Here is a 17244-nt window from a genome sequence, read left to right as displayed (position 1 = left end):
AAATAACAATCGTCGCGATGCGGCAATGCAACTCCTTGAGCTTCCGATGCGGTGTCAAAACGCTGAGGCAACATTGCTTTGCTCTGTCACGGGCCGTTCCAACATTTCCGGGGGACGGAGAACCGTTCCCTGCAATGCCAGATCAAGCTTCGGACAACTGGCGGCAGCGATCTCAAGCTCCAAGATGGCCGAAGCGTCGTTGCTCCGGAGCGCAGCCTGTGTAGCCTGTGTAGTGGGTGGGTCCTGTCGACACAGCAAGGAGACGCACGGAGGCCCGCAAGGTGTCACTCCCACTTCTCGGTTTATTCGCACACTTAGAAACAAAGCAAGATAATGCAGGAAACAAAGGGAAACGTCCGTCGAGGGATCCGGAGGGTCGCCGAGCGGTCGCCAGGCGGTCTCTTGAGGGGCAAGGGTGGGGGCGTCTCGGTGGATACAAAACAGGAACTCGCATTTCTACAAAAACAATAAGAGTGCCCTAAACGGAAGTAACGCAAGAGAAACGTGGGATGTCGATGAACGCAGACAGACGCGGGGCGCCGACGCGTTCGTCCGTCCGCTCGGCCGCCGGTGCCCTCCCCTGAGAGACCGCCCGGGGCGCCTCTTCTTCTGTACAGCGGGCAACGGGCGTCCGCCCTCATCCGTCCTCCTTGGGAGGCGTGAACCAACCTGCGGGGAATCCCAGAGGGCAATCGTGACCGGCTTTGCCGATCCTGACCGGGCGAAATTGCCATGCGGTTCAATTTCGGCTACCCCTAACCCTTTGAGTGTGGTTGCAGTTTCGGTTTGCTCACCACCTCTCCTCGACTGTCATTTTCTTTTTACGAGCAATGGCACGTATGAGCCAGCGATGAAAACAATGTTTCATTTTGTTTTAATTATTTATTTATTTACAATACTGCAGGCCCAAGCAGCGTGGGACAATATAAAGTGCGAGACTGCGGACAATTCTACAACCATTAATGTTCATATCGCGAGACAATACACCACAATATAAAGTAGCACAGTGAAGAAGAACCACAGAACTAGAAAAAGATTACGGGAGGACTCGTGGCAATTCTTAAAGCATTAACAGAAACCAAAGTTTCTGTTAAGAAAGTATGTGCTGGAAATGATGACACCTAAGGATTTGAGCAAGCGCATTACATTTACACATTTTGTAATGTCACTTCTTATGGCATTTTTGGTTTAGGCAACTTCTGTATTGGTATGCTTCTTTGTTGTTACAGAATGACGAATCGAAGTTGTTTAACCTTATGCTTCGTGGCGAACACTGAGATCGAGAAATTGCTAAGTTGTCTTTGTATTTTTTTTTTTTTTTTTTTTTTTTGTTTTGCAGGTTAAGGCCGGTGGGGCGGAAGAAGGAAAAGACATTTCCGCCTGACCAGTTCGGCAATTGTACATAAAAAAAATAACCGCACACAAATCGAAAAACAACAGAAATGCAAGACGACCAAGAAAGAAACATACTTCCCCAGCAATAGTTATAAATACATACTCTATTATTGTTGAAATCAGGATGAGTGAATAGTGAACGGTCAATTACTCCAAACAGTACACAAACAAGAATATGCCGATAAAAGAACTTGATAATAGAGATATAGTGTTGTAGGCGCTATAATGAACTTATAATCCAAATACTGTGGAAATGAGGGTGAGACAGTTCCGAATAAACAAAGGCCGAGTAAGGACGATCAATAAAGTGACCTCAGAGTGCCAGGTAGAGATGCCACTGCATATCATTGTGTCTCGAAAAGTAAATTAGGAGAAATATTTTATAGAATGAAGGCATACAGATATGGAACTTTATGCCCATAAAATTGTGACTTAAAAAATAAATAATCTTCGAATGTTTAAAAACGCGATAAATACGCAAGAACCGAGATGAGCGAACGCAAGGTGTCTGTCTTTTTTCGTCCCGGTCCTCACATCAAGAGTTCCACTACAAACGCAGCAAACATCCTAACACAGTACGAGACGTTTCACTGCCATAGCTCTACAAAGCAGCCAGTCGTCGTCGTCGCTTTAAGCGCGATCCAAACCAACGCTTCTTTTTGCGCCTGTAGGTCGTGCGGCTGCGGATGTGACGTATTTTCGTGACGTCGCGCCGCTTCTTCGCTCCTTCCGGGCGCGCACAAGAAAGTTGGATGATTTCAACTTCTTCTCAACGCGCACAAAAACGCGCGGTGACGTAGTAGGACGCTCCTGTGTCCCGGCCAATCGGTTGAGGGCAAGCTAGTTCCGGCTCCGCGTTTCTCGCCGTCTGGCTGCCCTCTCCTCCCCCCCCCCCCCCCCCTTTTATTCTCTTCCAACATGACAACGCGATCTCTCTCTCTCTCTTTCTCTCGCCTTCTGGCCGGCCAGTCTGTCGCAGTTGCACCTTGCTTGTGCGCTCGTGCCTGCGTGCGCGCTCGCCCGAAGTTTCGCCCGTCCAAACCAAAGCGCACGGTTCTGACTCAGAAAGCGCGCCCCGAAACAGCAAAAACGCCACGAAATGCGTCACATCCGCAGCCGCACGACCTACAGGCGCAAAAAGAAGCGTTGGTTTGGATCGCGCTTTAGGGCACCGGCGACTGCCTGCCACGAAAATTGAGCCGTAAGGTTCACCAAGAAACTTCTGGAGCCCCGGAAGAAATGTTTTAAAGCGCTACAATTCATTTTTGTCTCGCTATGGCCCGTATTTCCTGAAAGAACCGTAAAAGGACTAGCACAGCCCACCCAACACCACCTAGAATGATTGAGGCCTGCGAACAACCTCCTCTTCCTCCACGTAACGTCATCACAGTCGCTGGCGCCAACTCGGCGACTGGACTCGAGACCAAGCTTCCTTCCGACGTGTCGACTGGACACGACGCTCGGCTGAACGTGGACCTGACACTCACTTCCAATCCGTGTCTTAACTAGATCTCGCCGCGATTACGTAGAAATTCCAGTGCACGGCTTTGGTTATTCCGGGTGGTGCTGGCACAGCTCTAGAAGCAACTAGTCGTTCGACATAGACCGTAGGGGCATCCTTCGGCTAGCATTCCAGGACATCCCTCCCCAGATTCTGACGCCAGGGTGCGAGAAGGAGAGGCTCACCGCTTTTCTCGTGGATCTGTACCAGAGACTTGAAGGACTGCTGGGCTCTGGCCAGGCTGTACTGGCCCTGGGAGAAAGGACACACACGCACGTCGCCCTGCTGCCAGCCACCAGTGTGTCACAGGGATCACAATTTATTTCATTATTAAAAGGGCTCGAGGAAAGTACGCACGGCATCGCTTGCTTTTGTTGCGTTTGACGACAAGATATTCGAGGCAAGGACATTTCAGTGACTCGTAGCACAAAGTAAGAAATCGAAAGCAGACGCTCCCGAGTGAATGGGCTTTTAGCTTTAATGTTTTGTATATCATGCCAATGCTAAATGCTCATATTCTGGCTACGTGCTGTGAGTAACCGCGTAATTAAATTAATTGGGCCGTAAGCATCCATCCATTCATCCTGTCTAACTGTCAATTCTGCTGCGCAGGCCCGTGCAAATGCCACCAAAGGTTGCTAGACGCATTTGGACGAGTCGGCAAGAATGTGGTACAGGGTTCCGTCAACGCCGGTACCCTCGAGAGGCATTCACTACCCAAATCGATCGCAGGACCTTCAACACGACTTTAGGCTCGTTGCGAACTGGGAGTCGTTTAAACAGAATTTCGGTTGCACGTTTCGTTTCATTTTTAATTCTCGCTCTCTCAAGGTCCAAGGATTCGCGGCCCAAGTTTAATCCCATTCCTTAGCTGTGGCATGCCGGATGCGCACCGTTTTCGACGACGAAAGTGAGACTCGCGCAGCCTATTCGGTCGCCCAGTTGTTTCAAGTTTACGCGAGGGATGGGAGCCACCAGATCGGAAGTGCAATGCAACCCGATTCGTCTGCTAAGCCGGATGCCCTCCAACGCACTTGCAATGCATTAAAAGGCAAGTAATGCTGAAACGAACGACGCTCCATCAGGTGAACGCTCATTCGATGCAGTTCGATCGACCTTCATTCTTATTGCGGTTTCTGCGCTCGTGGATTTTCGGACCGGTTTTGACGCAACGATGCCATGGGAAGACGTAAGAGAAGGCCCCGAAATGTGGGTGAACTCTCGTCCACTCGCAAAGGCAGATGCAAAAAAAAAAGCCGCTTCATCGGGGCCTGCCCAACACCTCCCAGACAACAAAGCCATAGTGCCGGACTTTCTTTAGGTTGCCTACTGGAAGGAAGACACCGCAGGGCACCGGTTGGTGTAGTGTCCAATCTGTGCCCAGCACTGACCTCTTATAGACGACAGGGAAAGTCCAGCACCCTGACTTTGTTACCTGTAATTACCGAAGGGACGAGAACGGCGCTTCTTTGGGACGGCCAGCCTCCGGCACGCTTTCGTCGCCCACACTCCGAGCCAACGGAACACCAAGCGTCGTCGAATAAGAGAACCTCGTGCCAGAGATGACACGACCGTCTCCCCGCCGTTCGCACCCCCCGCAAGCGACTACGGGAGGCGCCGGTCCGCCGGCTCGGGGCAGCAGGGGTGGGGGAGGGCAGAAAGGGAGGGAAAGACTTGCCCTTCCCGCTCCCGCCTGGCCGCCGCTGCCCACCTTGTTTCCGCTGAACTGGATGCGGGCCTTGCCCTTGACCAGGGTGGCCGCAATCTGCAGGATGATCGCCTCCACCGTGTAGGCGCTGCTCCAGCCCTGCGTCGGACAAGTATGCGGCTCGGGGCGTGTCCGCGACGTGTCTTCGACCGGCCTGTTCACCGCATGTTCAGTTATGCCCCCTCGATTTCCCGGTGATGGAAGCGGCGCATTTGACCTTTTGGAGCAGGCTCTGTAGCGGGCAAAATATTGGTTTGGAGCAGATGCCAACATCCCTACTAGCGCATCGCATGAAAATAAAGTGATTGCATCGATAAACGAGTTCCTCTTTGATAACGACTCGTAATAAGAAAATAAATGGGGCAAAGGAACGAAGAGATTTCTTTCTAGAAATAAAGCTCTAGTGAGAGTAAATTCTATTTACAATCGGTAGTTTATTTATCCTGTAAATATTGCCACGAGCGTCGCCGAGCAAGTGCTTGCGTGGCCGAATAGTAACCATGCTTGGCTTTTTCGCAGAGTCCCCAGGTTCGATTCGTGGGAGCAGACGCATCTTTTATTTAACAATTCAATTTAGCGTTCTCGCAAGTTGGAGAATTTTGTAATCCGATCGAGGTATGAATGTTTTACGCGCCGAATGTTCTACTCCGAATGTTCCAGAAGCCCATGTGGCTACAAAAGGTGCTCCGCGTGGCGGTCCGGAATCACTCTCGCTCTTGGGCTCGATCGTGCTACACTGCCGACCTTCGACGCTACCGCTTTGTATTTTTGCTTTTGGCACAAGTTCGCCACGTGGCTTCTGTTCATTCGTTGCATCATCATCTGTCATTTGTTACAATATTATTACTATAAAATGCCTCCAAATACCAGCATACCCACTAGTTTTATATACCTAACAAATGCAAGAATTACATAACATACAATGCTAAAACAACCCCCCACAATTATGAAAGCCAACAATCGTGTTTTAAATCTGACCAAGATCTTTTTAGCGGCATTGAAACCAGAGTTCGCTACTCTTTTGATTGACAGCTTTTTTTTTTTTCACAGCACAGCTTTTTAGAATTAGAGGTTTACCTACAATCAAGATTAAAGAAGGTTGACTTGTAATAGTATTGGGCGTAATTTCCGAGCATACAGCCTTAACGCAGGCACTCCTCCATTTCAGCCACCGCTCCTAACACTCTGGTGCAAAACGGGGAAGCTCGACGCACGTGCTCCGGTGAGAGGTTGACGCGAGTGGCGCAAGTGCCACGGTACTCCATGGCCACAGCACGGAGCCACGTGGCAGACATGATAATCAAGTGACTTCGTTAGAGGTCCCGGAACCTGGTTCTGTCTTGTAACAGTATTTGCAGTTCTACTATTTTGCAAAGTTTTTTTCGTGACTTTTAGCTCTGGAAAGTTAGATGATGACGGCGATCAACCGGCCAGCTACGGCTGACGGGGAATCTCAGTTTCACCTTGAGTTAAAGTGCAACCGACACTACGAGCCAGTCGAAACAAAGTCGAAACGCGACATCATGGCATTCATCATCTTCCTAGAGGTGTTCCTTCACCAGCTAGACCAATCAAGCGCGGCAAATGTCCGGCGACTTGCGCTTTCAGTATACGTGCTTCTGGTTGTATGCGTTCAAACTTTTGACTGTGCTCCGGCCTAAGACGAGACAAACTATACAATAAGTAAAGACGCCATAAAATAAATATTTGTTTAATTTTCCTTTCCGCCTCTTTCTCAGAATATTAAAAATGCTCTGCAACGATTTTAGCGTTAAAAGAATTGGGATCTTCTACTTTTGACATTGTTCACCTTGTCACAAATAACAGAAAACACACCTCCTTTCATCGAAATGTTGCAATTCCGCCGCGTAAGAGCGAGGTAAAAATTAGAATATTTCCCGACCTGCAGCCGCGAGCGGCGGCCATGAGAAACACGCGGCATGACGTCAATGGGGGGCCTTGTAGAAAGATAGCAAGTTGTGCGAATACCTGCTCAATAAAAGGTAACTTTTCTATAAATCTTGTCGTTCCAACATATGTATAAACGCGTCAAAAACCTGGTATCATCGACAAAACTTTTATTATACGGAGTTTTAGTGGCACCATCTATCCTAGGTCCACAAAACTGTCAGCTCTATCTGCTACCGCGAACAGCCGCCAGAACCCGGAAGCTGGAGGGGGACGAGGACAGGGCCGGACGGTTATGGCCAGACCTGGATGAGACTTTCCTCCTTTCACCATATTGTTCGCGTTGCGCCCGCCAGCATGCGGTCACGCGGTCGTGAGCGGATCAGTTCTCGCTGCTCACTGATGGCTCTTGTGGGGATTGTGATCCCTCAACATTCTGTCGCGTCAGCGTTTTGGCGCACCGTGGCGGCCGCGCTGGCGTAGCGAGAGGTGGCGCTTCTTACCACTGTGAGTGGCTTCCTCCTCTCCCCCTTTGGGGCATTTTCCGTAACGAACCCCCGCACAAAGAAGATCGATGTGTCGCTCCTTGATTGGCCACTTCGCCCCCACCGTTATCTTAAAACCAGCAGACAGCAGTATCGCTGCTGTCTTCTTCCTGGAATTCGGCGGCGGCGACAACGGGGAACCGTCCGGCGCACCGGTGAGCGTTTACCCCGTCCTTTGCACCTTTGTGAACGACCGTTCGGCCGTGGGCGATCTCCACACCGACGGCGTTCACCAGCTTATAGCCGCTGTGTTGTTGTTATTTGTTTCATTGTAAACAGTTTATCACCGTTACCAACGTGACTGGTGTCTGTTTGCGCTCAACGAGCAGCATGCCACGCGAGTACGAACCCGCTTTGCGGTAGAGCGTCTCGCCGCGAACGTGATACTCCCAAAGGCAGTGGCCCAAAGGAGAACCACACTCTAGAGAGAGAACTTTACCGGAACCCTGCGCCTACCCCATCCACGTCACTGCGCACGTGACCCGGAGGACGATGTACGAGTTGAGAGGCGGCAAAAACTTGGATCTTTTTTCATTTCTTTAAATAAAAACTAGGGTATCCAGGCAAACTCCATTTTTGTAGTTCACTTCAGAAGAGTCGGGCATCAACTTCCACAATTATTTAAGCAAAACCCTGAAATATTTGCACAGCTCCTTTAAGGGGGGATACGGCCGCGAAATTCCATTTTTTTCCGAAAAAATGCATTTTCAAAAAATATTATATTTGGGTTCATTATGTTCTGAAGCATAGTTTCAGAAAGTTTTATTTATAAATGCGCAGTGTTTATTTCGCAAAAAATTATTTTCAGCAAGCTCGCGGCCGCGCGCGGCGACCCGCCGAGCGAGCAGACGGCAAAGTTTGGCATTTTCAAATTAGGCCTACTCCGCGCTCGTTCGACGCAGCCGAGATACCTTACCCTCGTTGGAAGCGCCGTTTCTTCTAGTTTCTACCCATAGAAGCTTGCTACGTTTGAGGCTATCTATGTCCCGGGAAAACCTCGTACATACAAGCAGAAAAAACGTGGGAACTATGATACCAGCAATCCCATTGGTTGTGACCCGAAACAGGGCTCGCGATTGGCCGCCTGCGCGCGCTATCGGCAGCTTCTTTTGCTTCTGATCGTGTCGCTAGTTCGCCGCTGTTTAGATTCGTTTTCCCTCTTTGTTCCCAGTAGTTTTTCTGCCGAGAAATGCCTGCTTCCAAAGTTAGCACTCGAAGTAGCTTTGGCCGGCGTTCTCATAGCAGAAACAAAGAACCGGCGGAGACGGGGACCCGTCTCCGCTGGCACCATCGTTGCCGTCTCCGCGCCGTCGTCACGATCTCCAAGCTCAACTGGTGCTTGGCGGACATCGGAGCCTACAGCTTCATCTCCGAATCGGATGTGCTGATCACGTTCGAGAGGAAGCTCAGCCTGAACGATTTCGACGTGGGGATTATGGACGACCCGGAGCTGACAGACGCTCCCGTTGAAAAGCCCCTGAACGGCTCCTCAATGTGTCCGCCATGCAGACTCTTGTTGCGATTTTACTCTGCCTCAAGTGCCACGGAAAACTACTGAGCTTGCAAGAAGAAATTGGCATCAACCTTCAGTTTGTTGTAAGCTGCTTGACTTGTGGAGACATCGTCGCGACACCGCACTCACCATCAATCGGCAAGTTTCGAGAGAACGAACTCGCGGTACGTCTAGGCGTCGTTGGAAAAGACTGTGGCATCGGTTTTACAAAGCTCACGAATCTCTTCGAGGGCCTCAACTCACTGCCCTCCTCATGCTCATGTAGTTGAAGGTGCCACCAATGACTCGGGTAAATTTTAAATTCCTGGCATCGTCCGAAAAAAAAAAAAAAAAAAAAAAAAAAAAACAAGTTGAAACTTTAAACACATTTTTCTCAGTTTCACTTTTTGGCAGGAATTCTTCAAAATGGTGGATACTTGGGCTAGTTGGTGGTTGCTATACATAATTAAACAGCGCACAAGGAGAGGGACAGAAAAGGAAGACAGAACAGGCAAGCGCTGACTCGCAACTGACGATTTACTATGAAAAGGAGAAGGAGGAAAACTACACACATGAACATATATCGGAAAAGAGAAAGATGTGAAAAAGCTAATAAATTAAATAAAATTACACCTAAAATAATTATAGCTGAAAAGGAAAACAAAATAAAATGAAAATCAATCTCTCAAAGTCCTAGGCATGTCCAGTGCCGGCACTCCGAAGCCTTGACCATACACCTATTTGTGCGCAGCTGCCCCCATAAACTCATACTCGCTGTCTTGTAGTGTTAATGATGGCTGGCTCACACATTTGGATTCGAGCTTTCTTATCCAAAAGGCTTCCACTATTTCTCTTGTTGTTTTTTCTTTATGGGAAGCTAGAACAGTTGTTGCACAAAAATCTGGATCACATCCACAGGTTCTGCAGTGGATGGCTAGGTGGCTTCCAGTGGTGGTTTGAAGAGACTGTTTATGTTCCCTCAAGCGGTCGTTGAGGCAACGCCCAGTCTGTCCGACATAGGTTTTCCCGCAGGACAGAGGAAGATGGTAAACCACTTGTAGAATGCAAGACACAAAGTGCACCTTGTGGTTTTTCATGATACAAACCTGTAAAGGATCGACCAAAAGAAAAAAGAGCAAAGACCTTACCAATATCCGACCACTAGTTATACCATACATCCACAAGACGTCGCACAACTTAAAAAATGTGGCCAATAGATACAACGTGCCCATGGTGTTTTCAGCCCCAAACAAACTGGGTAGAATTTGCACGCTTGTGGACAAGAACAATGACAGCAGGGCTTGCTGCATGAAAAACCACAAGGTGCACTTTGTGTCTTGCATTCTACAAGTGGTTTACCATCTTCCTCTGTCCTGCGGGAAAACCTATGTCGGACAGACTGGGCGTTGCCTCAACGACCGCTTGAGGGAACATAAACAGTCTCTTCAAACAACCACTGGAAGCCACCTAGCCATCCACTGCAGAACCTGTGGATGTGATCCAGATTTTTGTGCAACAACTGTTCTAGCTTCCCATAAAGAAAAAACAACAAGAGAAATAGTGGAAGCCTTTTGGATAAGAAAGCTCGAATCCAAATGTGTGAGCCAGCCATCATTAACACTACAAGACAGCGAGTATGAATTTATGGGGGCAGCTGCGCACAAATAGGTGTATGGTCAAGGCTTCGGAGTGCCGGCACTGGACATGCCTAGGACTTTGAGAGATTGATTTTCATTTTATTTTGTTTTCCTTTTCAGCTATAATTATTTTAGGTGTAATTTTATTTAATTTATTAGCTTTTTCACATCTTTCTCTTTTCCGATATATGTTCATGTGTGTAGTTTTCTTCCTTCTCCTTTTCATAGTAAATCGTCAGTTGCGAGTCAGCGCTTGCCTGTTCTGTCTTCCTTTTCTGTCCCTCTCCTTGTGCGCTGTTTAATTATGTATAGCAACCACCAACTAGCCCAAGTATCCACCATTTTGAAGTTCATTTCTAGTACATCGGGCCTCTATCCTCCTCTCACATGTAAATATGCCCCTTTCAGTAACATTTTTCATCTGGTCAACCTCGCGGCCCAGTGCATGTTTAGTGCCAGAGTGGCCTCCTGGCACATCAAGAAGGGCCTCTGTCCGGTGGAACTCCATGGATTGTGCGGTATGCTACAACCGTCAGCAGGCCATGCAAGAAGACTGTGTCGGATTCTTCGCTCCGAGTACTGGCGGCAAGAAAGGTATTTCAAGGAATGCCTTAGAGTGGCTTGTGCTGCTCGTGGAGGCACCGAGAACCAACAACGAAGGCTGTTCTACAACATGAGCAATTCGGAGAGACAAGTTGCTGAATTTCTCTGGCGGGGGATTCTTCCCCAACTGCTCTGCAAAAAGAGAAACTTGACTGCCGTCAAAGGGACAACAACCATCTTGGGCGACGTTAGTATTCCTTCTCCTGTAAGGAAGACTTTAGACCTAGGCCCTAAATTTTCCGTGGAACCCACCTTACAGCCACCTGCTTTACTAACCTTGGCAAGGAAGGTAGCCTTCAAAGTTCCAGAAGCAGATCGTCCCCGATGCATCTCAGAATGTGTGAACGTCATCACAAGCTCCATCAAGAAAGGAAGACAGCCCATTCAAGTCAGACCCGTGGTCAGATATTTAGGGCAAAACTCCCAGAAACTTCTGCTCTCAGATAAAGAAGGAGGCTTTGTCGTCATGCCCGAGGGTATGTACAATGAAAAGGCTAACGCTGCTGTAATGAAAAATTTCAAGCCTGTAGACATAGTACTGAAAAAGATCAAGGAAAGAGCATATGCCACCTGTCAAAAGCTAAGTCTCAATCAGCTGGCGGTAAAAATAAAGAAAGCTGAGGGCTTGCACCTGGATATATTTTTTAGTGCAAAAACCCACAAAGATGCATGTCCCTTCAGGGCCATTGTATCAGAAAGGGGTACTTGGCAGAAACAGATCGCCCTCTACCTCCAGACACCTCTCTAGCCTCAACATAGTTGACCCGTTCCTCATACACAACTCCGAGGAGGTAATTGATTTTTTGAAGAGTGACACCAATCAGAAGAGAGGAGCCTTCAGCGTAGACGTGGTGGACCTGTATTACTCCATTCCACAGGATGCTCTCCTGGCTTCAGTCAAATCAACTATTGAACAATCAGGAGAAATTAAGTTTCAGAATTCGAGTGGTACTTCAACGGAAAGCTTCATGGAGCTACTAGACTTTTATCTGAAAGCCTTGTTTGTAAAATGGCAAGATTCTTCATACCTACAACGGTCTGGAGTGTGCATTGGGTCATGTGTTGCTCCCATCTTAAGCGACATCTTTCTGGGAGGCGTAGACATGATCCTCGCACCGCTTTTGAGCACTATGTCTATTATAAAAGTCTTCAGGTACGTTGATGACTTTCTTATTATCCTCCAAGAAGAACAAACAGAAGACTTAATAGATACAATCCTGAGTGTTTTCTCCAGAAGCGGTAAAGGTCTGAGTTTTACGTATGAACAACCTATTCTAAATGTGCTGCAGTTCCTGGACCTATCTATAAAAATCTCAGATCACCACATTTGTTGGTCCTACCTACCACGCTCCAAAAAAGAAATTCTTAATTACCAATCTGCCCATTCAAAATTAATAAAAAGAGGGATAGCCAGTTCGTGCATGTATTCAGCTTTGAAAAAATCCTGTCACCACACCATCGAACAGAGTTTCAGCACTCAAGTAAACAAACTCTCAAGATCCGGCTTTCCATCAGCCATGTTAAGTGAAGTTGCGGGCACTCTGATACAAACCTGTAAAGGATCGACCAAAAGAAAAAAGAGCAAAGACCTTACCAATATCCGACCACTAGTTATACCATACATCCACAAGACGTCGCACAACTTAAAAAATGTGGCCAATAGATACAACGTGCCCATGGTGTTTTCAGCCCCAAACAAACTGGGTAGAATTTGCACGCTTGTGGACAAGAACAATGACAGCAGGGCTTGCTGCATGAAAAACCACAAGGTGCACTTTGTGTCTTGCATTCTACAAGTGGTTTACCATCTTCCTCTGTCCTGCGGGAAAACCTATGTCGGACAGACTGGGCGTTGCCTCAACGACCGCTTCAGGGAACATAAACAGTCTCTTCAAACCACCACTGGAAGCCACCTAGCCATCCACTGCAGAACCTGTGGATGTGATCCAGATTTTTGTGCAACAACTGTTCTAGCTTCCCATAAAGAAAAAACAACAAGAGAAATAGTGGAAGCCTTTTGGATAAGAAAGCTCGAATCCAAATGTGTGAGCCAGCCATCATTAACACTACAAGACAGCGAGTATGAGTTTATGGGGGCAGCTGCGCACAAATAGGTGTATGGTCAAGGCTTCGGAGTGCCGGCACTGGACATGCCTAGGACTTTGAGAGATTGATTTTCATTTTATTTTGTTTTCCTTTTCAGCTATAATTATTTTAGGTGTAATTTTATTTAATTTATTAGCTTTTTCACATCTTTCTCTTTTCCGATATATGTTCATGTGTGTAGTTTTCTTCCTTCTCCTTTTCATAGTAAATCGTCAGTTGCGAGTCAGCGCTTGCCTGTTCTGTCTTCCTTTTCTGTCCCTCTCCTTGTGCGCTGTTTAATTATGTACAGGAATTCTTGTTTTAGGAAAGCTATCGTTTGACATTCTGAATACAGAGGGACATCATTCAAGGTTTTCTGGGACTGAAATTTTCTGGGGAACAAGACAGACTACTTCACAGTTCAAAAAATCTACTCCTTTATGAAAAAAAAAAAAATTTTTTTTAAACAAAATTTTTACATTTTTTTTTTTAATTTTGGGATGTTCTTATTTTTGTTATAACTGAATATTTTGCAATTTATTTTTTATCCAGGTTGCACTGTGGGTATTGTTCTTCACATTAAAGCAAAAATTTTGCCACCAGCTAATTTTATTTTTCTACGATAGACTTCCTAATGAAGTGTCTTTTTTCTGAAGTGCGAGAACCGTAGCATACTGTAAAGTTGACCAACAATGCTAAAAGTTTGCAGATTATCCTTCCTCATAGTGCTGAAATAACCCTCAAAATTTGAACCAAATTGGGTGAAGGGTTCAAAAGTTGACCCTCTCAGGCCATATTCCCCCTTAAGGTCCACCAATAACTAAATATTTAAATTTTTTTCCTTTGTTGAAGCCTACTTGGTGCAGGTGTGGCGCAATCCTTAGCAAAAAAAAGGGGAATTTGGCACGAGACGTGGCAGATCTTTGTTCGCGGCACAATTTAGCGCAAACGGCGCAGTGCTTCCATTGCCGATTTCTGTGTGCCGACGTCGTAGGAATGTCGTGCTGTTGCCCATCACAAACATAAAAGTGGCACAACAGCGGAGGCGGATGCAACAGACACCTCTTCCGCAGAAGGCCACTCTTCAGCTTGGAAGTTTACGGAAACTCTGGCAGCCGGTGGTTGGGGCTCCGCAAAGACAGCGACGCCCACATATGCTGTCATTTTTCGCCAGAACTTCTTCGATCAACCGCCGAGGTTGCGACATCTAAAAGCATGACACGCCGGTGCAGGTAGCGCGACCTGTTGGCACTTTGTGACCCCTTTCGATGTACGGGCAGCAAAGATCCCTAAACGCACCAGTGAAAGATGCGTTCCAAGTACCGGAACCAAGGACCCACCTGGCGGGTGAGCAGCTCCATGCAGATCGCTCCGCCTCCAAGCACGTAGCCGCCAGAGATCATGGGGTTCACCACCCGGATGAAGGGCGGCTCGAACGGGTAGTTCTCCTGCACATGGGGGTGGGGGGACCAAGAATCAAATGACATTCAGGCCTTAGTGGCCACTCAACTGTTAACCCTTGCGTTGGCCCTTAACAGCAAAGCCGTTAAGGGCCAACGCCATGGACAACGATCGTGCTACAACAACAGGACGCCACGCCGGCTCAACAGTTCCCAGGTGCGACAGCGAAGTTCCGGAGAGAGTTGGTGGAGAACCCGTTCGGCGTCACGTGCGCCATGTGCGACCGACTCTGGTTCACCGGAGACGTAATCACGATCGGCGGCAGGTCGGACGAGAAGAAGCAGGAAACGGGCACGTTGCAGCAGTGTATAGAGTCGCCAGACGTCTACAAAGAGCCGGCGTGCGGAACGCGCTAAGAATCCCTGCTCAAAGGCGCGGTGCTCCGGTTCGCCGTTGTGAACGGATACAAGTGCCCACCCGCACCGGAGCACCTACCGAAGTTGAGCATGGTGGAGGAATGACTAGTGGAGCCTCGACTCCCGTTCATGAGCCTTCGGCGGTTGACGTAATATAACAAAGACAACCGGGGACAGTACGGTATCCGAGGCCAAGTGGTTAACGTTCCCATCGACGTTCAACACACGGTTCGGAGCCTACCCCGCAAAATCAAAGACGACCTTGTGATCGACGTCCACATTAAATGCAGACAGCTCTTCAAGCGCATAGTCCAGCTTCGCTGGTCTTCCATCTTCACCAAAATAAAAAAGATGATCAATTTTTTTTTTTTTTTTTAAGATGTTTTGTGGTGTCAATGGACAGGGTTTTTTTAATTAATTATTTAGGGGGCACACATACAGTGCTTGCAAGCTATTTAGGTTTAGAAGCCGTCAGTTTTTAACCGGTGCAGAGGTCTATCATGTGGTCCTTGAGCTCTTTCAGGAGCTTCCTTTGGGCTCTAAAAGTTACTTATTAATCATTGTTTTCTTATTGTAGCACTTCAAACAAAGATGATTAAGTACCTTGTAGAGCTCATATGAAGCTCCTAAAAAAGCACAAGCACCACATGACCATAGTGGCCCCCTTTCCGCGGACTCCTGCAGGCGCCAACTACAAATTTGTTTCGAGCCGTAAAAATAGCTCTATATATATTTTTTTTTCGTTGTAAATTTTGTTTATTGACATTCGTTTTATATCTACGCTGTTTAAAAAAAAGAATTTTTCCTTTGCATTGTCCTTTAAAGTGGCAAAATAACGGGCGTGAAATTAGGTTGAGCCACACGCTTGGAACTTGAGTGCACGCTTCTGGAAGTGTTCTTCAGTGACCACAAGGCGGTGTTAGTTTGTGTCGAGTAACATTGCATAAGACGTTCAGGCAGCCACACCAACGACAAGGAGCGGTTCGTGCATACACATGCAGTTTTGCTGTTCCCTGGATTTCAAACTTGGCCGCACAATTTTCAGAGTTCCTTAATTACCATCAGGCAGTCCTAGTTTGTGTCCAATAAAATTGCTTACCATAACTGGTTCCCAAAATTCTCTCTACTTAATACACCCTCATTGGTTCCAAAACACTATGGAATTCTCATCACAGACTCTATGGTGCGTGCTCGTGGCTTCAGCATTTATTCAGTCCACATGCTCTGTAATGACAACTTAGCGGCTCCGACGTCGAACCTCAGCTGTAGCTGTGTTTCACCCTACAAGTTTCGTTAAGTGTTTACCAATCTTTCTTTTAGTTTTTCTCGGTTATACAGATAAAAACTGAGAGAGAAAGAGAGGTGAGGAGGTGAGAGTGTGCGGGGATGATGAAGCGCCGAGCTGTAGTTGGAATGATAAGCAAGTACATGCAAAGCTAGTTCTCTAATCACTGCTCGCGTGCTGGCATTCAGCATTCAGCCTTCACAATCGGACGGCGAGTGAAAGGGCGTTTGCGAGACTCCTTTTTGGCGTGGCAGTAGCGTATTGAGCTCGTAACCAAGGCACATTTACCAGTCTTTCGTACAGATTGTCCTCTGAAGTATGTGTTACACATTTCTTAATGGTTTTCGTGACGTTCTGTCGCACTTCCCTCGGAAATACCAGCCCTTCGACACATTCCGCGTTTAAAAGCACAAACGGAAAGAAAGAAAGAGAGACCTTGAAGAGGATGTTGAGCAGGATGTGGTCCTTGCCCTCCTTCTCCTTGAGCAGGGTCATGTCGCTGTGTAGGGGAGAGTCAGAGTCTACGATGAAGAGCTTGACGTTCCACTCGTACAGGGAGTCGTTGACCAGGTCCACGCTGAAGACCCCCCGCCGGTAGCTCTCCGACCGGTACACTTCCCGCAGCTCCTTCATCAGCCGGTCCGTGGCCTGGACCGAGCCGGACACCGAGCCCCGCAGGTAGTCCTGCCGCTGGTTCTGCCGCAGCCGCTCCAGGGTCGCATGGTGTTCCGTGCTCAGCCCGTCCTCCTTGCCCTTCTCCTGCCCACTGCGAGATCCACAAGGTTTGCGTCTTAAGTCTCCTGTCGAATTTGGGGGGTTTTACCACTGTCCCAGGGTCACCTGGTCTGGCATCTTTTTGCCGCGCTACGGGATCTCCCAGAGCTCCTACTTAAGCTCCCAGAGCATTCCCGTTTCCTCACCCATCTTTATCCGAAAGTGGCACAAATTTTTTCAGTTTAAGCGCTACTTTAGGAGATTTGAACCATTCACTGATATGTGGCTATGAACGAGATACTCTCATTTATGCATTACTGTTTACAAGGTCTGTAGGCTTCTGCACTGCTTTACTGCATCAATACCGAGACTGTGTGTGGTTTCTTGGCTGTTACCCAAGGGGGTTCCTGGAGATAAAAAGTTGGAAAACCCCTACCCTAAAGACAAACTGAACAGGTGTGCCACCCGCACATGCCTTCTCCGCAATAAGCATCCGTCGAGAGGCGGCGCTTTGCTTCGCAGCCACCCAGGCTGCTTATCAGAAATCTACAGGC

At 47.8% G+C, this 17244-nt stretch overlaps 1 protein-coding gene across 2 annotated transcripts in view; it reads right to left on the bottom strand.

Annotated features, from left to right (window-relative positions):
- Window positions 1-282: 282 nt before the first annotated feature.
- Window positions 283-17244, bottom strand: part of LOC8053584 (ubiquitin-conjugating enzyme E2 Q2) — a 29996-nt gene continuing 13034 nt past the window's right edge. Inside the window, exons 5-9 of one of the 2 annotated variants that reach the window (XM_002433402.5) lie at window positions 16412-16742; window positions 14215-14322; window positions 4608-4703; window positions 3082-3148; window positions 283-669 (exon numbers count right to left, since the gene is read on the bottom strand). In XM_002433402.5, coding sequence (XP_002433447.1) covers window positions 638-669; window positions 3082-3148; window positions 4608-4703; window positions 14215-14322; window positions 16412-16742 — 634 coding nt within the window. In that variant the 3' untranslated portion in view covers window positions 283-637. Of the gene's footprint in view, window positions 670-3081; window positions 3149-4574; window positions 4704-14214; window positions 14323-16411; window positions 16743-17244 lie in introns of both variants that reach the window. The other variant, XM_029993689.4, reaches the window with a different exon arrangement.

This window comes from Ixodes scapularis, unplaced genomic scaffold, assembly GCF_016920785.2.
Source record: "Ixodes scapularis isolate PalLabHiFi unplaced genomic scaffold, ASM1692078v2 PGA_scaffold11__112_contigs__length_91849675, whole genome shotgun sequence".
In the NCBI taxonomy this organism is placed as follows: domain Eukaryota; kingdom Metazoa; phylum Arthropoda; class Arachnida; order Ixodida; family Ixodidae; genus Ixodes; species Ixodes scapularis.
This window is presented reverse-complemented; position numbering and strand designations above follow the sequence as displayed.